Below are 23,122 nucleotides of genomic sequence, written 5' to 3'. Positions count from 1 at the left end.
TTAAGGCCTAGGTCCAATAGCCATGGTTCGCCACTGCCTTTAAGGTATTGACTCGTCTACTCCCGCACCACCGCTCTGGGGCTCTATGTCGCTAGTTTACTAACCACCGATCCTGGCAACCATCATTATGCACAGCCTCGCCCCATCATTAGGCACACCAAGACTTTATCAATACCCTGTTTACTCCCCCTTTATTTAGTCATCAGCTATAGGTTTTCTCTCACGTTCAGTACTGTTCTTTTGTATCTGTTCAGTATAAAACTCACCTTCTGTACCTGCTTTCTGACCCCAGGCGTATATGTTACAGGTATACTATGGGTGAACAACAAGTCACTTTTCCTGCCAATCGCAAGAGTTCCTAAATTCAGTGATCTATTGGTGTAGTCAAAAGAGTGCCCCCTATTGGCAAACCACCACCAATTCCAGCCAATAGTTAGCCACTCTAGGAGGTCCTTCCGCCCACGACAATAAATAAACCGAACCGTGAGGAGAATATCACAGTGAGAACAGATTTAGATTTAGAATATTTACTGTCGTCCAGATCCTTTTCAAATATTATTACTTTAAAATGGACTAAATATGTTTGACCAACTGTTCTTTTGACATACATTTGATCAATTCTGACTATTTAAAAGTCTGCAAATCTCTATGATGATAAACTACACTCTACAAGTTAAAAATCTTATATTTCTCTCTATCAAACCAAATGCAAGAGTTTAACATCAGTGGTTGGTGATAAGTGATATGTTTTTATCTGTGTATGCAGCGATGGTTGTCACACTATGTCCCGCCCATAATCACAAATGACATTCATCTCTCTTATTTGAAGATTCAGTCCTTCATTCATGGTCTGGCAGTGCAGATCTAAACGCAGAATGGAACGCATATATATACCAGCTCTCGTCCTCTACGGCTTCTGTAAGTGACTGTGTCTTCAGTTCAGATTTTGTGATTCATCAATAGATTTGGTCTCTCACATAGTTGTGACTGTTTAGGTGTGTATATAATGTGCATGAAGAATACGTTTTACTCACAACTCTTCTCGTAACTTTTGTTCTCTTTCAGATCTGACCCATGCGGTGTCTGTCTCTCCGCCACACTTAGTGGTGGTCCATTTAGGGGAAAATGTCACCCTGCAGTGCATCAATGTCCTTAAAACTCCAGGACACGTTGGCTGGTTCAAGCAAGTCGACAGCTCAGAACCCCTGTGCATCACGTCTATGTGGAGCTCAGTGCCAATTGTTCATCATCAAAATGGATTTCAGGTCAAGCATATGAAAATGTTAATCACCAATAGAACTATCTTTCTCACAATCACAGAGGTGGATGTAGCTGATTCTGGTCTGTACTTCTGTGGAATGTCGGATAACTATTTCATCTTCACCAACGCGACTGTCCTGAAGGTCCAAGGTAATCTTTTCAATAAACTGTCTGCTATGACACCAAATGCACAAACATTTATTCTAGGTATCATATATATTTTGGCTAAATGTTAGAGATACAATACTATGATATTACAGTTTGAATAACCATAAATATTTAACTCACCTAATTGTTCAAAAGGTCACAAAGATTATGACAAGGACCCTACAGGGCACTATGAAGAAGGTATGTTAATTCTGTAATTTTAAGTGAGAATCTTTCAGAAATGAATTAATATGATGTACCATGAAAGTACCACAGAATAGAAATAAAGTATAACAGCATCTTATAGCAATCTGAGAATGCTCCATTCTGAATTGGTAGCAAATGAGGTGAAAGTTTGTATAGTTCTGATTCTAATTGAAATCTGTTTTGTAATAGAGGAATTTGGAACCATGAAGCTCTTCCTACTGGTTGTGATCCTGGGTGTTGTAACTGCTGTTCTATTGATAATCATCCTCATCCTGGTCCTCAAGGTCAGAAGAGATGCAAACAGACTAAACACAGGTATGGAGCCCGTTTCATATGGGGCCGGCTATTAACTACACTTACATAGAAAATGTTTCACATGACGTACTGCAGGTGTAGGCAACCCTGGTCCTGTAGTGCCGTAGAAACATCATGTTTTTCATTTAACCGACCTGGAAGACCAGGTGTGTTGAATTTAGGAAATCACCGAACTGATCAATTAGCTTAGTTAGGAAGGTGTGGTGCTTATTTGGAACAAAATCCTGCAATACCTGTGGCACTCCAGGAACAAGGCTGCCTACCCCTGACATACTATATACTGAAAATTGAAAGAGTCATTAAAAGTTATATTGTGAACACTACAATGGAATCAGTTGATATCTTCTCTCATCTCTGTTTTATATCATATTCAGGACCTGACTCGCAACGACAACCACAAAATGATCCGGTAAATGCTATTTGTTCAGTGACATTATTTTGAAAATATGAGCAATTCAGAAACAGTTTAAATTATAATTCTATTTCATGGTGTTTCCAAATGTACAGAACCAAGATCCTGATGCACTGAATTATGCTGCCCTGAATTTCACCTCCAAGAAAAAGAAGAGGGAGAGAAGAAGAGAGAAGGAGCTAGACCCCCATGTAGTGTATGCTGCTACAAGATGACAAAGTGGAGGATGGAGAGGAGAACAAGTGGTTTGCCATATCTTTGAATCCAATTTAAATCTTCCTATATTGAATGTGTAGTTAAATCAAATGTATTGAAATGTAAATATCTCTGTAGTTTCTGTGCATTGTACCTCTTCCACTCTGTTAGGCCACACAGCTCAGTGGTACAGAGGTGGTTAGAGAGGGGGAGTTAGACTCAAACCACAACTGTTTAATGGCCACAGAGGAGTAGTTGCCTCTTTTGGCCTCTCTTAGCTTAGTCCTCTCTTGTGTTTATTAGTGATTTGGTTATTCTTTAATAAGTTGGCCGTGAAGGACAAAGTATCCAGCATAGGACAATTGTATTACATTGATTACTTAATAAAACAAGAGTTTAATCAAAACTGTCAAATTGTTGTTTGTCATGATGTTATTCACCGCTTAGTATTTCATGTCTTCACTGCACTGATCACAGCCCCCTTTTCTGAAAAGCAGCTAGTTGCCTTATAAGGAGAATATGATTGGAGTCTGAGGTAGAGGAAGGGCCAGTGAGGAGCGCGTCACTTCCTGTGGTGTGAGTGACAGGGAGGAGCAGCTCAGTGATGAGTGAGACCTGTTGATGTGAACATCACTGGGCCTCTCAGACTAACACTGGGGGATCTCTCTATCTCTCTCTCTGTCTCTCTCTGCCCACCCAACCAACACATTTTATTTGTTGAAAATGTTCTACATGGAACGAAAAAGGGTTCTGCAAAGGGTGCTCCTATGGGACAGCCGAATATCCCTTTTAGGTTCTAGGTAAAACCTTATTTTCTAAGAGATCTTGCTAAAAAGAACTTGGTCAATTTTCCACCATGTAACATGTGTAAGTAGAAATGCGTGGGTGATTTGAGGGGCTGTTGACTATAATGTGAGATGGAGACAATAGACATATCATGTGTCACCCTCTCTCTACTGAAGACAAACAACCAGCACAACAGGAAGACTGGCCTTCAGCTCTCACAACACCTCTCAGTGCATCAAAACCACACATTATTTTCACACCTCTCTTCATCTGTTCATCTGGATGATAAACACCAGACCCCTGCTGCTCAGTTAGATGTGCAAAGTTTGTGAAGAATACAAACAAGCTTAATAGCCTTTCCCATAACCTAAAGTATTCAACGAGTACAAAGTACAGATTCAGATTGGGTGTCATCTAAATAGTTTGGTCAACTATTTTCCTTCATGAAAACCTCTGACCCATTCACTCAAAGAGAACAATTTCAGTCAGTATCAATGTTCACAGAGCTATTCATTCATGCTTATACAATAAGTGAATACACAGGGATTTGGTGAAAGCAAGTAACATACTATATTTAATCTATTGACATTGGCCTTAGCTTGATCTATTTCCTGGTGGTGTAGATGATGATGAAGATGGTCAGACAGCAGAGGAGAACTCCAGTTCTTATGACGGAGAGAAGTACCAGGATTGTCATCTATGGATCAACATCACCATCTGAAAGATATTAAATATACTGTATCACTCCACTATAGTGCGTTTGGCAGCAGCTGAAAACGTGTTATCAATCATTAACTGTAATGTTAATGTCTTTCTAATAACAGCATATAGGTTAAGAAATGTAAGCTGCCTTCAACATCCAGCTTGGTCCCGTTCCCAGACAGTAAACAACAGGTGTAGACTAACAGTGAAATGCTTATTCACGGGACTTTCCCAACAATGCAGAGAGAAAGACATTAAAATTCACAATAGATTTCACAACACATTCAGGCCACTACTCTACTACCAGAGTGTGTATAGTGAGTATGTTATCATGTGTGTATGTGTGTGTCTGTGCCTGTGTGTGTCTCTTCAAAGTCCCCGCTGTTCCATAAGGTGTATTCTTATTTGTTTTTTAAATCTTATTTGACAGCTTTCTTGATGTGGAATAGAGTACCATGCATTCATAACTCTATGTAGTACTGTGCACCTCCCATAGTCTGTTCTGGACTTGGGGACTGTGAAGAGACCTCTGGTGTGCCATTCAGAGAGTGAATGGGCAAAACAAAATATTTCAATACCTTTGAACGGGGTATGGTAATAGGTTCCAGGCTCACCAGTTTGAGTGTCAAGAACTGCAACGCTGCAGGGTTTTTCATGCCCAACAGTTTCCCGTGTGTATCAAGAATGGTCCACACCCCAAATTACATCCAGCCAACTTGACACAACTGGGAAGAATTGGAGTCAACATGGGCCAGCATCCCTGTGGAACGCTTTCGACACCTTGTAGAATCCATGAACTTGTTTGTAATGTTTGGTACACAGTTTAAACTGAGAGCAAACCACAAGCACACATTCTTGGGATATTTCTCTCTGACAAAAAGTTTGCATGAATGTTTGTGTACTGACTGAAATTATTCTTTACTTATTCAGATATCGAGGCTCAACACCAACCACAAAATAGCCAAGTAAAATAAACTGTTATATTTACTTGATTTGTGTACATGACCTAAAGATTACAGTACTTGGATTAAGCTATCTTTTAGATTGTATATATATATTTTTTTATTTGATTGATTTGTGTAATCATATTATACAGTATGTTTTCTACAGGATCCGGGTCAGGACCCAGACTCTCTAAACTACGCAGCGTTGAGATTCCGTCAGATGAGAACAAGGAATATGAAAACAGCTAAAGGTCTAATAATGTAGATAGAACATGTTGTGTACACTGCCACAAGATCATGTCTAAATGTTTTCATGTTGATTTCAGTGTAGCACTGATGAAGAACTAATGTAATACACTGAATAGTTGTTTTATATTTGACTGTTGTTGTGCTCTGTCCCCCTATTTCAAGTTGTCAAAAATCCCCTTTTGACAGCCATCGTGGTTAGAGTCTGAGGTAGAGTAGGAGGGGCCAGTGAGCAATGCATCACTTCCTGAAGTGTGAGTGACAGGAAGGAGCAGCTCAGTGTTGAATGAGACCTGCTGAGGTGAACATCACTGGGCCTCTCATGACATTTGCCTGAGATATAATGGAATAAATGTTTTTTTTAAAGAACAACTATAGAATAGATTCCCAGTATTTTACCGTATTTTTTTATGAAAGATGACATAGCCCTGGGGTAATATGTCTCATTATGTGTAAATATGATTAAAACAAGGAGACAAACTGCAACAAAACTGCCACAAACTGGGGCCCTTTTAACAAACCTCATAATACTTACGGTAATGTACTGTATTGTATATTTAAGGGGAAATAACCAATAAAACAATTATGTGTGTATAATGTTGACATCTCTCTCTTTCTCTCGCTCTCTCTCTCTCTCTCACTCTCTGTCTCTCTCTCTTTCTCTGCACATCTAAACCACACACTCTCTTCTCACCAATCAGGCCTCACATCTGTTTCCATCCATAACGCCAGACTATAAATACCTGACCTTAACCAAAACTACCCCAGGTTTTAGACTAGATTTGTGCCATCTGCTGTTTAGTACAATAACCATACATTAGTGGGCTATGTTTAAAAATACCATAAATTAGGTGTATTCAACATATTGAACACTTTGGAGCACTTGTAGGCCTACTTCAGTCATAGTGCATCCATGATGTATTTGCATGCACAGTGAATTCATCCATAAACAATAGACCTACTGCTCTAATGTTGAGTGTACAGAGGCAGGTGTCAATGCTCTGCAGACTCTGATCTGATGCATTCGCTGCAGACGTTACATACTCGGCTTGTGGTCAGTGTCACCTCGCTGGTATGAACAGGGATGGAAAACAACTCGGCCTGTGGTCAGTGTCACCTCGCTGCTATGAACAGGGATGGAAAACAACTCGGCCTGTGGTCAGTGTCACCTCGCTGCTATGAACAGGGATTGAAAACAACTCGGCCTGTGGTCAGTGTCACCTCGCTGCTATGAACAGGGATGGAAAACAACTCGGCCTGTGGTCAGTGTCACCTCGCTGCTATGAACAGGGATGGAAAACAACTCGGCCTGTGGTCAGTGTCACCTCGCTGCTATGAACAGGGATTGAAAACAACTCGGCCTGTGGTCAGTGTCACCTCGCTGCTATGAACAGGGATGGAAAACAACTCGGCCTGTGGTCAGTGTCACCTCGCTGGTATGAACAGGGATGGAAAACAACTCGGCCTGTGGTCAGTGTCACCTTGCTGGTATGAACAGGGATGGAAAACAACTCGGCCTGTGGTCAGTGTCACCTTGCTGGTATGAACAGGGATGGAAAACAACTCGGCCTGTGGTCAGTGACACCTCGCTGCTATGAACAGGGATGGAAAACAACTCGGCCTGTGGTCAGTGTCACCTCGCTGGTATGAACAGGGATGGATAACAACTTGGCCTGTGGTCAGTGTCACCTCGCTGCTATGAACAGGGATGGAAAACAACTCGGCCTGTGGTCAGTGTCACCTCGCTGCTATGAACAGGGATGGATAACAACTCGGCCTGTGGTCAGTGTCACCTCGCTGGTATGAACAGGGATGGAAAACAACTCGGCCTGTGGTCAGTGTCACCTCGCTGCTATGAACAGGGATGGAAAACAACTCGGCCTGTGGTCAGTGACACTTTGCTGCTATGAACAGGGATGGAAAACAACTCGGCCTGTGGTCAGTGTCACCTCGCTGCTATGAACAGGGATGGAAAACAACTCGGCCTGTGGTCAGTGACACCTCGCTGCTATGAACAGGGATGGAAAACAACTCGGCCTGTGGTCAGTGTCACCTCGCTGCTATGAACAGGGATGGAAAACAACTCGGCCTGTGGTCAGTGACACCTCGCTGGTATGAACAGGGATGGAAAACAACTCGGCCTGTGGTCAGTGACACCTCGCTGCTATGAACAGGGATGGAAAACAACTCGGCCTGTGGTCAGTGTCACCTCGCTGGTATGACCAGGGATGGAAAACAACTCGGCCTGTGGTCAGTGACACCTCGCTGCTATGAACAGGGATGGATAACAACTCGGCCTGTGGTCAGTGACACCTCGCTGCTATGAACAGGGATGGATAACAACTCGGCCTGTGGTCAGTGACACCTCGCTGCTATGAACAGGGATGGAAAACAACTCGGCCTGTGGTCAGTGTCACCTCGCTGCTATGAACAGGGATGGAAAACAACTCGGCCTGTGGTCAGTGTCACCTCGCTGGTATGAACAGGGATGGAAAACAACTCGGCCTGTGGTCAGTGTCACCTCGCTGCTATGAACAGGGATGGAAAACAACTCGGCCTGTGGTCAGTGTCACCTCGCTGCTATGAACAGGGATGGAAAACAACTCGGCCTGTGGGCAGTGTCACCTCGCTGCTATGAACAGGGATGGATAACAACTCGGCCTGTGGTCAGTGACACCTCGCTGCTATGAACAGGGATGGAAAACAACTCGGCCTGTGGGCAGTGTCACCTCGCTGCTATGAACAGGGATGGAAAACAACTCGGCCTGTGGGCAGTGACACCTCGCTGCTATGAACAGGGATGGAAAACAACTCGGCCTGTGGGCAGTGACACCTCGCTGCTATGAACAGGGATGGAAAACAACTCGACCTGTGGTCAGTGACACCTCGCTGGTATGAACAGGGATGGAAAACAACTCGGCCTGTGGTCAGTGACACCTCGCTGGTATGAACAGGGATGGAAAACAACTCGGCCTGTGGTCAGTGACACCTCGCTGCTATGAACAAGGATGGAAAACAACTCGGCCTGTGGTCAGTGACACCTCGCTGCTATGAACAGGGATGGAAAACAACTCGGCCTGTGGTCAGTGTCACCTCGCTGCTATGAACAGGGATGGATAACAACTCGGCCTGTTGTCAGTGTCACCTCGCTGCTATGAACAAGGATGGAAAACAACTCGGCCTGTGGTCAGTGACACCTCGCTGCTATGAACAGGGATGGAAAACAACTCGGCCTGTGGTCAGTGTCACCTCGCTGCTATGAACAGGGATGGAAAACAACTCGGCCTGTTGTCAGTGTCACCTCGCTGCTATGAACAAGGATGGAAAACAACTCGGCCTGTGGTCAGTGACACCTCGCTGCTATGAACAGGGATGGAAAACAACTCGGCCTGTGGTCAGTGTCACCTCGCTGCTATGAACAGGGATGGATAACAACTCGGCCTGTGGTCAGTGTCACCTCGCTGCTATGAACAGGGATGGAAAACAACTCGGCCTGTGGGCAGTGTCACCTCGCTGGTATGAACAGGGATGGATAACAACTCGGCCTGTGGTCAGTGTCACCTCGCTGCTATGAACAGGGATGGAAAACAACTCGGCCTGTGGTCAGTGTCACCTCGCTGCTATGAACAGGGATGGATAACAACTCGGCCTGTGGTCAGTGTCACCTCGCTGCTATGAACAGGGATGGAAAAAAACTCGGCCTGTGGTCAGTGACACCTCGCTGGTATGAACAGGGATGGATAACAACTCGGCCTGTGGTCAGTGTCACCTCGCTGGTATGAACAGGGATGGAAAACAACTCGGCCTGTGGTCAGTGTCACCTCGCTGCTATGAACAGGGATGGAAAACAACTCGGCCTGTGGTCAGTGACACCTCGCTGGTATGAACAGGGATGGATAACAACTCGGCCTGTGGTCACTGTCACCTCGCTGGTATGAACAGGGATGGAAAACAACTCGGCCTGTGGTCAGTGTCACCTCGCTGGTATGAACAGGGATGGAAAACAACTCGGCCTGTGGTCAGTGTCACCTCGCTGGTATGAACAGGGATGGAAAACAACTCGGCCTTTGGTCAGTGACACCTCGCTGCTATGAACAGGGATGGAAAACAACTCGGCCTGTGGTCAGTGTCACCTCGCTGCTATGAACAGGGATGGAAAACAACTCGGCCTGTGGTCAGTGTCACCTCGCTGGTATGAACAGGGATGGATAACAACTCGGCCTGTGGTCAGTGTCACCTCGCTGCTATGAACAGGGATGGAAAACAACTCGGCTTGTGGTCAGTGACACCTCGCTGCTATGAACAAGGATGGATAACAACAAACATCTCATTCAAAGATCTCTGTGGTCAGAAGTTTCCACTGTCGTGACTTGACTTACATTAAATCTGATGACATATTTTTTTAATCAACTAACTATGTTTAATTGTTACCCGATTAAACAATTACAACAAGATCGTAATTTACAAGTTAATGGCGAGCTAATTACAGAAAATCGCTTAAGGTTGTGAATGTGACTAAATAAAAGCAAGGCATTATACTAAATAATTGTAGAACTTGGTCACTGTCTCGTTGGCCTAAAGTTATATCCTAATTTGACTTTGGTGCAGGTCATGTTGTTCTTCACATTGCTGTCTCTGGTAAACACACACTATATCAAATAAAATGGAGGTTTATTTGTTACATGCACAGGACACAGAAGGTGTAAACTGTACAGTGAAATGGTTACTTGGTTACCAAGTGGTCTTTCCACCACTTGGTCTTTCATTTACACATGTAGCCAGCTAGATAGCTAAACAATGTACCATAATCCCAACTCATAATGTTACTACCCTGCATGAATCTAGGTAGCTAAAGCTAACCAACTAGATTCAATGTTATCTAGCTAGCTAACATTAGGCTATAACTAGCAATGGAAATGGCTCTGAATAATATTAATACACAGATCATATATGTAACGTTAGCTAGCTAACAGTATGCTTTAACTTGCAATGAAAACAACTTTCTGACAAAATTAGAAAATGAAAAATATCTGAAAATGTAGCTAGCCAGACTTTCTTACCCGTATGCATGGATGAAAGCTTCTCCCTCCCTGTCATGGATGTCATGGTTGCCCGTAGTTTTAAGATATAATCCGGAGACAAGTGTTTTATACAACAGTCTTTGTGTTTTCTCTTTTCAACTCCCTCTGCATTATCAAACGCCTGAAATTTCTCCATCTCCTGAGCTATCATACTCTTCTTCCACCAGGCATTCCACTGATTCCAAAGCTCATTCCTCCAGAAAGTGGAGACTGGAGAGCATTAGCAACAATATCAAAGTTGTTTGTTATATAGTAAAAAAAACAATGTGTTAGAAAAGATTACCTACACATACTGAGCAGCTCAAATTATAGACAGAAGCGTGCTACATGGCAGACCAATCCAAAATCATCTCTCGGCAGGTCCAGCCCATCCATTATCTCAGACGAATCATGGCTAGTGGGAAGATTATTGTCTTTTTCCGTGGCTAAACAAACTCGACTCGTAATGTAACCATTTTATTTCGTATTTACAGATGGCATACAAGTTTGTTATTAAGGCACATGAAAGTTCTCATGTTCCAGAAGGCATGTCCGCCAAAAAAAAAGCCTTTTGATGTAAAAAATTGTTTACTTTCATATGCTTCTATTGTGAAGTAGTAAGGCACCTAGTTTCCCAAAACGAGTCACATTTTTGCAAAAACGTATGGAAACTTCTGCCTTTCTTGAAGGCCGTCAGGTCTCTACGCAATAGCGAGCAGTAGTTTTCCCACAGTCTAAGCTAGCTAGTTTTTGTTGTAGGATAGTTTGTGGCGGTTGCTCCTTTAGCATGTGTTACCAAAGAGGATGTTGATGCTAAATCATTTTTAAAGATGAACTTTGAACAAGAAGTTGTTTCAAAATGATCATCATCTGGTGCTTGGAACAGTTTTTTTATTGCAGCCAGCTTGCTGTTGTTAGCTATCTGTTTGAAAATAATGTGCTATGAGTTAGAAACATTGTTGCATTTAACCATTAGATCGCTTGTTAGTGTGTGTGCTTAATGTGATAACGATGTTTGCAATGGGAAGTAATAGTTGTACATTTCGATTGGGAAATGCTTAGCCTAATGGTTGTGTTTTTTTGTTCTTATGATTGGGACCTACTGGCTTATTATGTCCTCATGAATGGACTGCTTATTCTATAACATCATGATGTGTGTGACTGCTGTCTTTCTATCAGTCTATGTGTTTTACAGAGAGTGTGCGCTCTCCTACATGGAGTGAGCTGGTAGGAATTATGGTCGCTGTCGTTTCAGCATCCCGAGCCTGTCAAACTCACACCCTTTGATGTGAGTTTGACTGGCTATCAAAGGGTCCTACCAAGGGTTGTCACAGTGAGCCAGCCCACCAGCCTACCCAGCCTTCCGCACTCTATTCTGCAGTGGACTGCGCAAGGAGGTCCAGACACAGGTCCAGACACAGATGACATGTCGAGATGACAACATATCCTTGGACGGTCTCATCTATTTGGCCATCTGTCTGGATAACCTTCTCCGGGACCGCCGGTGTCCACCTCGCCACTCAACCCTTGATACACGACCATTGGGATCCGGCACAATTACGCACATAACCGCACCACTCACCCTCACCGTGGGACTCATGAACCAGGAAAGCCTTCTTCTTCATCACCACCGCACCCATACACAGGGTAATCCTTGGCGTCCCGGGGCTCCAACATCACAACCGCACCATATAATGGACGAGCATGAAAATCACCGCCCGGGGATCAGGTTGTCGGACGACCTGCTTCCCCATACCCTGTGGTTCTACGCTGGTTGAGAGGCCTGTAAGTGCCCACCAGCCCATCAATCGGTCCTCCCGTATTATTAGCCCAGTGTTTTAGGATGTAGATGTGGACATCCTCCAAGCTCTGGAGAGGGAACCCGCTCCTACTACCTGCCCTCCAGAATGCATCTACGTCCCCATGGGGGGGAAAGATTGGCTGTTAACCTGGGTATTTACATCCCTCGCCGCTGGACACCCAGGTATCATGCGCACCATCCAATCCCTCTCAGAGAATTACTGGTGGCCACCTTGGCGCAGGATGTTGCTATATATCAACTCATGCTCCCTATGTACCCAATCCAAATCTCCCCGGCATGCTTCAGCAGGGAAACTGCTTACCCTTCCTGTGCCTCAGCCGCCTTGGTCACATCTGTCCATAGATTTTGTTACTGTTCTTCCCTCATCTGATGGTTTCACCACTGCTCTGGTTGTTGTGGACAGATTCTCTAAATCCTGGCATTTTATTCCTCTCTCTGGTCTCCCTACCATTCTCCAGGTTGCTGAGGCACTGTTCCAGCAGGTTTTCCGACACTATGGTCTTCCGAAGGACATCGTCTCCGACCGTGGCCCCAAATTCACGTCACGGGTATGGAGAGCCTTCATGGGGAAGCTGGGGGTCACGGTCAGCCATACAACCGGGTGCCGGCCTCAGTCCAACAGGCAAGTGGAGAGGACCAACCAGGAACTGGGGAAGCAGGGGGAGTGGTTCGGGTTCCTTCCTTGGACGGAGTACGCCGAGAACTCATGTCGTCACTCCTCCACCGGGCTGTCTCCCTTAGTATACTGTTGCCGGGTTAACTAACCACCAGCCCTGGCAACCCTTCAATAGGCACACCTAGCAACCATCATTACGCACACCTGAGCATTAGGCACACCTAGACTTTATCAATACCCTGATTACTCCCCCTTTATTTAGTCTTCAGTTGTCATCAGTCGTTAGGTGTTGTTTGTTTTGTCTCACGTTCAGTAAGCTTCCTATGTCTGTTCTTTTGTGTCTATTCAGTATTAAACTCACCTTCTGTACCTGCTTTCTGACCCCAGGCGTATACGTTACAGGTATACTATGGGTGAACAACAAGTCACTGCTCCTGCCAATCGCAAGAGTTCCTAAATTCAGTGATCTATTGGTGTAGTCAAAAGAGTGCCCCCTATTGGCAAACCACCACCAATTCCAGCCAATAGTTAGCCACTCCAGGAGGTCCTTTTGCCCACGACAATAAATAAACCCAACCGTGAGGAGAATATCACAGTGAGAACATATTTAGATTTATAATATTTACTGTCATCCAGACCCTTTTCAAGGTTATTACCTTAAAATTAACTAACTGGTCTCTTGAAATACGATTGATCAATTCTGACTATTTAAAATTCTGCAACCCTTTCTGATGATAAACAACAACCTATAATTAAAACATCTTATCATTCTCTCTATCAAACCAAATACAAGGGTGGAAAATCAGTGGTTGAGATAAGATTAATTGTATCTGTGGTCATTATCTGCAGCTATGGTTGTCATTCTATGTCCCGCCCATAATCACAAATTACTTTCATCTCTCTTATTTGAAGATTCAGTCCTTCCTTCATGGTCTGGCAGTGTAAATCTAAACACAGAATGGAACGCATGTATATACCAGCTCTCGTCCTCTACGGATTCTGTAAGTAACTGTATCTTCAGTTCAGATTTTGTGATTCATCAGTAGATTTGGTCTCTCACATAGTTGTTCCTGTGTTTAGGTGTGTATATAATGTGCATGAAGAATACGTTTTACTCACAACTCTCCCGTAACTTTTATTCTCTTTCAGATCTGACCCATGTTGTGTCTGTCTCTCCGCCACACTTAGTGGTGGTCCATTCAGGGGAAAATGTCACCCTGCAGTGCATCAATGTCCTTAAAAAAATGGGACACGTTGGCTGGTTCAAGCAATTCAACAGCTCAGAACCCCTGTGCATCACATCTATGTGGAGCTCTCTGCCAACTGTTCATCATCAAAATGGATTTCAGGTCAATCATATGAAAATGTTAATCACCAATAGAACTATCTTTCTCACAATCACAGAGGTGGATGTAGCTGATTCTGGTCTGTACTTCTGTGGAACGTTGGATAACTTTTTCATCTTCACCAACGCGACTGTCCTGAAAGTCCAAGGTAATCTTTTCAATAAATTGTCTAAGATGACACCAAATGCACAAACATTTATTCTAGGTATCAGATATATTTTGATTTATGTTGGAGATACAATACTATCGTATAACATTTTGAATAACAGTAGAATATTTAACTGACCTTGTTCTAAAGGTCACAAAGATTATGACAAGGAGCCTACAGAGCACTATGACAAAGGTATGTTCTTTCTGTAATTTTAAGTGAGAATATAACAGAAATGAATTGATATGATGTACCATGAAAGTACCACAGATTAGAAATAAAGAGCATCTAATATAAACCTAGCCTGAGAATTTGTATCATTTCAGTTGCTGATCCACAGATGAGAATCCTGGTCCTTCTCTCCATCATTAGAACTGCAGTTCTCTTCTGCTGTCTGACCATCTTAATCATCATCTACACCACCAGGAAATAGATAAAGATAAGGCCAATATCAATAGACTATATGTAGTATGAAACTTGCTTTCGCCAAGCACTGTATATGCACCTGTTGTATGTAAGCATTAATACATAGCACTGTGAACATTGATACTGACTGAAGTTATGTTTTGTGGGCATGTGTCAGATGTGATAGAGGTTTTCATGAAGGAAGAGTTGACAAATGTATAAATAAAGTTTTTTTTAAATTGTAGTTAAAGTATGTGCATATTTTCCACTTGTTGAATGCTTTTGGGAATTTAAATGTTTTTAGCATTGTTAGTATTTTTTACATACATAGTTTGAACATCTAATTGAGCAGCAAAGGTCTTGTCTGGTGTTTATCATACAGATAAAGAGGTGTGGATAGAACATGTGTGGTTTTGATGCACTGAGGGTTGTACAGTTCTTTCAGAAAGTATTCACACCCCTTGACTTTTTCCACATTTTGTTGTGTTACAAATTGGGATAGAAATTGATTTAATTGTCTTTTTTTTTATTATTGTCTACACAAAGTACTTTAATGTCAAAGCGGAGAAAAATTCTAACATTTGTAAAAAGTTTCCAAAAAAATAAACACAAACATAACTTGATTCGTTAAGTATTCAACCCCCTGAATCAATACATGTTAGAATCACCTTTGGCAGCGATTACACCTGTGAGTATTTCTGGTTAAGTCACTAAGAGCTTTCCACACCTGCATTGGGCAACATTTGCCAATTATTATTTTTCAAATTCATCAAGCTCTGTCTAATTGGTTGTTAATTTCTATCCAACAATTTTCAGGTCTTACCATAGATTTTCAAGCAGATTTAAATCTAAACTGTAACTCGGGCCAGTTAGGAACGTTCACTATCTATTTGCTATGCTTGTAAATATGGAGAGTGGTACTCACCCCACTTGGTATTTTTCCTATTTTGTTGCCTTACAACCTGGAATTAAAATAGATTTTTTTGGGGGGGGTTGTATTATTTGATTTACACAACATGCCTACCACTTTGAAAATGCAAAATATGTTTTATTGTGAAACAAACAGGAAATAAGACAAAAAAAACTGAACTTGAGCGTGCATAACTATTCCCCCCCCCCAAAGGCAATACTTTGTAGTGACACCTTTTGCAGCAATTACAGCTGGAAATCTCTTGGGGTATGTCTCTGTAAGCTTGGCTCATCTAGTCACTTGGATTTTTGCCCATTATTCAAGGCAAAACTGCTCCAGCTCCTTCAAGTTGGATGGGTTCGACTGGTGTTTATCAAACTTTAAGTCATACCACAGATTCTCAATTGGATTGAGTTCTGGGCTTTGACTAGGCCATTCCAAGACATTTAAATGTTCCCCTTAAACCACTTGAGTGTTGCTTTAGCAGTATGCTTAGGGTCATTGTTCTGCTTGAAGGTGAACCTCCGTCCCAGTCTCAAATCTGGTTGTGTGTACATGAATGTATAATTAAAGTGACAATGCATATATGGTAAACAGAGAGAAGCAGCAGTGTAAAGAGGGGTAACAATGCAAATAGTCCAGGTAGCCATTTGATTAACTGTTCATGAGTTTTATGGATTGGGGGTTAAAGCTGTTGAGAAGCCTTTTGGTCCTAGACTTAGTAGAGAGAACAGTCTATGACTAGGGTGGCTGGGGTTTTTGACAATTTTTAGGGCCTTCCTCTGACACCGCCTGTTGAGGTCCTGGATGGCAGGCAGCTTAGCCCCAGTGATGTACTGGGCCGTACGCACTACCCTCTGTAGTGCCTTGCGGTCGGAGGCCGAGCAATTGCCGTACCAGGCAGTGATGCAACCAGTCAGGATGCTCTCAATATTGCAGCTGTTATATAAGTATCTGCTGTTAAATTAAATAAGATTTAGGACACAAACTGGGACCGAACTGCCAGAAACTGGGGAGCTTTTAACCAAACTCATAATACTTGTGGTAGTGTACTGTACTGTATATTTAAAGGGAAATTGAGTGCAAAAATTGAGTGAAAACATTTTTTGGGATACTTGGTGTGTATAATAGCGACACTGATAGGCCTACTTATATTCCGCTGTGGTAAATTCATTTCGTTCTCTCTCCTCTGATGAAGACGCGCAACCTGAAACACACAAAAACTGACCTGGAGCTCCCAGCTCTCACCACACTGATTGATCTGTTGTTCTGTTCAACCCCCCCCCCCACCCTCGCTGTTCTCTTTGTACCACTCTCTCTCTCTCTCTCTCTCTCTCTACACATCTAAACCACACTCTCTCTTCTTCTAACCAATCAGGCCACACATCTCTTTCCATACATCCATACCACCAGACTAAAAATACCTGACCAAACCCACAACCAAACTACACCAGGTTCTGGACTAGAAAGTTGTGCACAACGTAGGAGGAGTACAAACAAAGACAAACACTATTATACTTATTTACTGTTGTTATCATAATTGTTTTGCTGAAGTTAATTGAATGTGTGGTGACACTGCTAGGCCTAGTTATTTTCCACTGTGGTAAACTCATCTCATTATCTCTCTCTCTGCTGAAGACGAGCAACATGAACCACAGGAAGACTGACCTGGAGCTTTCAGCTCTCACAACACTGAAATCTCTCTCTGTCTCTCTCTCTCTCACGCTCTCTCACGCTCTCTCTGTTCTCTTCACAACACTCGCTCTCTCTCTCATTTCAATTTAAATGGGGCTTTATTGACATGGTAAACATATGTTAACATTGTCAAAGCAAGTGAAATAGATAACAAACAGAAGTGAAATAAACAATAAAAATGAACAGTAAACATTACACTTAAAAAAGTTCCAAAATAATAAAGACATTTCAAATGTGAAATTATATAATATATAATTTATAGGTCATTAAATAATATAATAATATATAGGTCGTATCTCTCTATCTCTCTCTGTTCTCATCACACCTCTATCTCTCTCTCTCTCTCTCTGTCTCTCGCTCTCTCTGCCACATCTAAACCATAATACAGTTGAATTGAATTGAATGCATGATATATACAATGATGGTGTATGTTGGACACCTGGGGTTTGGGACACCTGCACACCACCATCTGCTTTTTAGTACAATAACCATACTTTAGTGTGCTATATTCAAAAAGACCATAAAGACCATTTGGAGCACTTGTAGGCCTACTTCAGTCATAGTGCATCCATTATGTATTTGCATGCAGAGTGAATTCATCCATAAACAATAGACCTACTGCTGTAATGTTGAGTGTACAGAGGCAGGTGTCAATCCTCTCTGCAGACTCTCATCTGATGCATTTGCTGCAGACACTACATCCTCGGCCTGTGGTCAGTGTCAACTCGCTGGTGTGAACAAGGATGGAAAACAACACACACCTCATACAAAGATCTCTGTGGTCAGAAGTTTCCACTAAACAAACATACATATTTGGTATAAACTTTTCTTTCTTAGGTACTTTTGAGTTCACCCCTCATCTATTAGTGTGACATTAACGGGTTGTTATGGTTTGATACCAATGCAGATCATTTGTCTCATTGTGTTTCTAAGGCCTGTGATGAGTGTTGTGATATATTTGGTCATCATGCACTTTTTCAATTTCTGTATTTGTTCTGAACAGAGAGATTCAGATGAAGTTGATAACAAAATGTCTCAGCTGTAATTTGACTTCTTACACTTACAGCCTACGGTTTTCATGTCCTCATTGTTTAGGAGGACAGGAGGGTGCAGTAAGAACATGCACTTTCAAGGTTTAGTTGGCATTTTCTAAAACCGTTATCTACCTACAACATCAACCAAATGACAAATGTGCTTCCAAATATTGAGCTCTACATTTGACCGGGACCCATTGTTGAGCAGAGCCCTATTGGCCCTGGTAAAAGGTAGTGCACTCTAACAAAAAAAGATGCTGTCTAGAACCTTAAAACCTCTTTGGGCTAGGCGTTCCGCTGGCGCCCCACCTCGACAACATCCGGTGAAATTGCATCGTTTAAAAGCTTAACTTCTTGTTAATCCAACCGCTTTGTCAGATTTCAAAAAGGCTTTACGGCGAAAGCATTCCATGCGATTATCTGAGGACAGCGCCCCACATACACCAGCATTAAAACATTTTCCAAACCAGCAGATGCGTCACAAAAATCAGAAATAGCGATAAAATAAATCAGTTCCCTTTGAAGATCTCCCTCTGTTTGCAATCCCAAGGGTCCCAGCTACACAACAAATGGTCATTTTGTTCGATAAAGTCCTTCTTTATATCCCCAAAAAGTCAGTTTAGTTGGCGCAGAACTGAGAAGTGGTCTGTGGTCACCACCTGCAGAACCACTCCTTTATTGGGGGTGTCTTGCTAATTGCCTATAATTTCCACCTTTTGTCTATTCCATTTGCACAACAGCATGTGAAATTTATTGTCAATCAGTGTTTCTTCCTAAGTGGACAGTTTGATTTCACAGAAGTGTGATTGACTTGGAGTTACATTGTGTTGTTTAAGTGTTCCCTTTATTTTTTTGAGCAGTGTATATATATATATATATATATATATATATATATATATATATATCAAATCGTATTAGTCACATGCGCCGAATACAGCAGGTGTAGACCTTACAGTGAAATGCTTACTTACAAGCCCCTAACCAATAATGCAGTTAAAGAAATATATATGAAAAATAATAAGAAATAAAAGTAACAAGTAATTAAAGAGTGGCAGTAAAATAACATTAGAGAGACTATATACAGTGGGGGTTCCGGCACAGAGTCAATGTGCGGGGGCACCGGTTAGTTGAGGTAATATATACATGTAGGTAGAGTTAGTAAAGTGACTATGCATAGATGATAACAACAGAGGGTAGCAGCGGTGTAAAAGAGGGGGTGGGGCAATGCAAATTGTCTGGGTGGCCATTTGATTAGATGTTCAGGAGTCTTATGGCTTGGAGATAGAAGCTGTTTAGAAGCCTCTTGAACCTAGACTTGGCGCTCCGGTACCACTTCCATGCGGTAGCAGAGAGAACAGTCTATGACCACGGTGGCTGGAGTCTTTGACAATTTTTAGGGCCTTCTTCTGACACTGCCTGGTATAGAGGTCCTGGATGGCAGGAAGCTTGGCCCCAGTGATGTACTGGGCCGTACGCACTACCCTCTGTAGTGCCTTACAGTCGGAGGCTGAGCAGTTGCCATAGCAGGCAGTGATGCAACCAGTCAGGATCCTCTCAATGGTGTAGCTGTAGAACCTGTAGAGCCAGTTAAGGTGTGGTCTCCGCAATTGTGGGGGGTGGGACAAGGGAGCTAACCGAGGCATGTAGAGCTTGACTGGGTGCTCCGCAGTAAAACAAAGCAATGAAAGCTACCCTAAACAACAGAATACAAGGCATATTGACATTAGAGGGAGGCATAAAGCAATCACAGGTGTTGATTGGGAGGGCTAAGACAACAACTGGCAAACAGCTTAGACAACAATAAGGGTTAAATGGCAATGAATGGGCAGAGAGGGTCAATTAGCTACACAGGGCCTGAGTCCGAGACTGGGGCCGACAGATAAACAAAATGAAGTACCGTGTTAATGAGCAGTCCATTAGGCATCATCTGTGTAGCCGAGTGATCATAGGGTCCAATAAGCAGCAATGGACGAAACAGGGAGCTGCTCGGCAGTCGCCACTACGCTAGGCAAGCGGGAGACACGGCGCTCAGACAGCTAGCGGGCCGGGGCTAGTAGCTGGGTTCTCACCGACATCAACAACGCAAAGGCCGGTTGAGAACACATCGGCCGAAATACGTCAGCAAACCAGTTGTGATGGATCGGCAGGACTCCGTGTCGACAAAGGGTCCAGGCCAATTGGCAAGAGAGGTACTGTAGTTGGTGTACTTCGCTTGCTAGCGTTTGCTTGTTGGATTGTATCACTGTGGAATATTCTGGTATACTGAATGCTATTTTTGGAACTGGTGCTCTCATGTTTCAAGGTCAGTGTAGAAATGGGAAGAGATTGGAAGACAGAAAAAATATTGAGTAGAAAATATCTTTACAATTTCAGATTTTTAGATGTTTGTGTTTCTGGTCAGCAACCTTATAATTTAATTGTTATTGTATGGATTTTTATCGCATTTCAGGTAAGACCCAGATGCAGACAACGTTGAATTAACAACAGTTTATTAATCCAAAAGGGGCAGGCAAAAGACAGGTCAAGGGCAGGCATGGGTCAGTAATCCAGATAGGTGGGTGCAAAGGTACAGGACAGCAGGCAGGCTCAGGGTCAGGGCAGACAGAAAAGGTCAAAACCGTGAAAACTAGAAAACAGGAACAATCGAGAGACGAACAGAGGGAAAACTGCTGGTAGGCTTGACGGAAAAAAACAAACTGGCAACAGAGAAATAGAGAACACAGGTATAAATACACAGGGGATAATGGGGAAGATGGGCGACACCTGGAGGGGGGTGGAGACAATCACAAAGACAGGTAAAACAGATCAGGGTGTGACATTTTTCATTTTCTGAACTACATATCATTGGTTCTGGTTGTTATCATTGTTATCCTGATAGTAACAAACATTCTCCTGACAATCTTGTGGAGGAGAGCTCTGCAAAAAAAAGTGTATCAATGTCTAAAGTTTATCAATGTCATGCCTAATAGAAAATATATGATCTATTAATTAAGTGATAATGCCAGAGAAGCCGGTGTTTGGAGGATATATTGGCATGGGTGTTGTTGCAAACCGTGCCAATATATGCTCCAAACACCGGCTTCGAGAGCATTATCACTTAATTAATATGTAGTTACCAACATATTCAAATAATTATTGACATTTTCATTAAAAACATAATTTTTACAGTCCCGACAGAAATCTAGGGTTGCTATCCAAGCCCGGCTGGTGGTTCAGGGTTTTTGTTCTGTATCTATGGACACGAACCAGTCGTTCGTTCTAATGTTCCATTGCAAAACTGGCTGGCAACGTTCTTAACCCTTGCTTGCTAGCTAGCCAACTACTGCTAACTTACAGTCATGTCAAAAAGTGCAGCCAGAGTAACGTCAAAGTAAACTCAGAAAAAAGAACCGTCCTCTCACTTTCAACTGTGTATATTTTCAGCATACATAACATGTGTAAATATTTGTAGGACCATAAGATTCAACAACATACATCAACTGAACAAGTTCCACAGACAAATCAAAAGTCCCTGAAGAAATCAAAAGTAACAGTCAGTATCTGGTGTGGTCACCAGCTGCATTAAGTACTGCTGTGCATCTCCTCTTCATGGACTGCCCCAGATTTGCCAGTTCTTGCTGTGAGATGTTACCCCACTCTGCCACCAAGGCACCTGAAAGTTCCCGGACATTTCTGGGGGGAATGGCCCTAGCCCTCACCCTCCGATCTAACAGGTCTCAGACGTGCTCAATGGGATTGAGATCCGGGCTCTTCGCTGGCCATGGCAGAACACTGACATTCCTGTCTTGCAGGAAATCATGCACAGAATGAGCAGTATGGCTGGTGGCATTGTCATGCTGGAGAGTCATGTCAGGATGAGCATGGATTTTATTAGGGGTCAATACGGCCACACAAAAGAGATGCAGACGGGAAATTCGAGGCATTATCAAGTGCTCTTCAAATTGTGAATGAGAGACTAATGAAGTGTGTACAGCCTGCACAAAAAACAAAGCAGAGCTCATGCCGTTCATGCAAGTTTTTTCAAATCATCATTAGAGTTGCATTATGCAGCCTTAGAATGTATGTATTAAAAATCAAAACAAATAGCTAAAGTTACACAAATAACTACAAATTAACCATATAGGAGTACTTGTTTCTTTGTTATCCGCTCAACACAGAATAGCCTCACGTGCACGCTCCCTTAAATCGTTTGGAGAAAATATCCTTTCTAATTTATTCAGCTATTTTCAATTGCATTTTTCATACTGTACGATAATATAAAATAATGCCACGGAATTTGAAGAAAATCTTGTCTGCTAAATGAACTTGTGTATCAAACAGATCAGGGCTCAACACAAGGACAACTCAGAGTATGCTAATCTGTTCTTCTGAAATAGACTTAATTTTCTTAATATCATGTTTCTTTAGACTTGTCCAAAATAAACAATGGATTTATTGTAATGGTGTAGGCTATATTATATGGATTTATTAGTATTTTTTAAATGTAGATGTCCGAAAGGTCCGAATAAGTGGCTTGTAGTCTATGCGTGGAAGCCAGGAGATGGTAAATGTGTTTATGTTAATTAATAGTCAATTAACGCGAGACCAGCTTGACAATCACCTGCTGAAAAAATGTCATGACCACCACAGCCCTACCTGAGCCATGTCTGAACCAATAGACACTGTGTTCTCCTGCACAGGTCTCAGTGTGTATTGTACAGTTCAGAGTCACAGAGTCTCCTGGCTCGACTGACTCAGACACAGACTGCTCTACAACTGTCTTGCTGTTGGAGCATGAATCTGAAAAGAGGGTTTAAATATGTCATTAAGTCTGTTAACATTCTACAACTTCTCCATAGCAAGTGTTCTTACTCAATGAGAGAATCATCAGAT

At 42.5% G+C, this 23,122-nt stretch overlaps 1 protein-coding gene across 1 annotated transcript; it reads left to right on the top strand.

Annotated features, from left to right (window-relative positions):
- Positions 1-854: 854 nt before the first annotated feature.
- Positions 855-2,950, top strand: LOC139561731 (uncharacterized). The gene is made up of 6 exons (XM_071378997.1): positions 855-918; positions 1,066-1,410; positions 1,564-1,608; positions 1,804-1,929; positions 2,304-2,338; positions 2,437-2,950. The coding sequence occupies exons 1-6, from the start codon at positions 876-878 to the stop codon at positions 2,554-2,556; spliced, it is 714 nt and encodes a 237-aa protein (XP_071235098.1). The 5' UTR covers positions 855-875; the 3' UTR covers positions 2,557-2,950.
- Positions 2,951-23,122: the final 20,172 nt, after the last annotated feature.

Source organism: Salvelinus alpinus, chromosome 31, assembly GCF_045679555.1.
Source record: "Salvelinus alpinus chromosome 31, SLU_Salpinus.1, whole genome shotgun sequence".
In the NCBI taxonomy this organism is placed as follows: domain Eukaryota; kingdom Metazoa; phylum Chordata; class Actinopteri; order Salmoniformes; family Salmonidae; genus Salvelinus; species Salvelinus alpinus.
The sequence above is the reverse complement of the archived record's forward strand: the minus strand, read 5'-3'. Positions and strand labels throughout refer to the sequence as shown.

What these genes read in the sequence shown, in the direction of transcription:
- LOC139561731 (XM_071378997.1), top strand. Translation starts at nt 876, where the DNA reads ATGGAACGCATATATATACCAGCTCTCGTCCTCTACGGCTTCT. An exon ending in TCTCGTCCTCTACGGCTTCT is followed by an intron (nt 919 to 1,065) that starts GTAAGTGACTGT and finishes GTTCTCTTTCAG; the next exon opens with ATCTGACCCATGCGGTGTCT. An exon ending in GACAACCACAAAATGATCCG is followed by an intron (nt 2,339 to 2,436) that starts GTAAATGCTATT and finishes CCAAATGTACAG; the next exon opens with AACCAAGATCCTGATGCACT.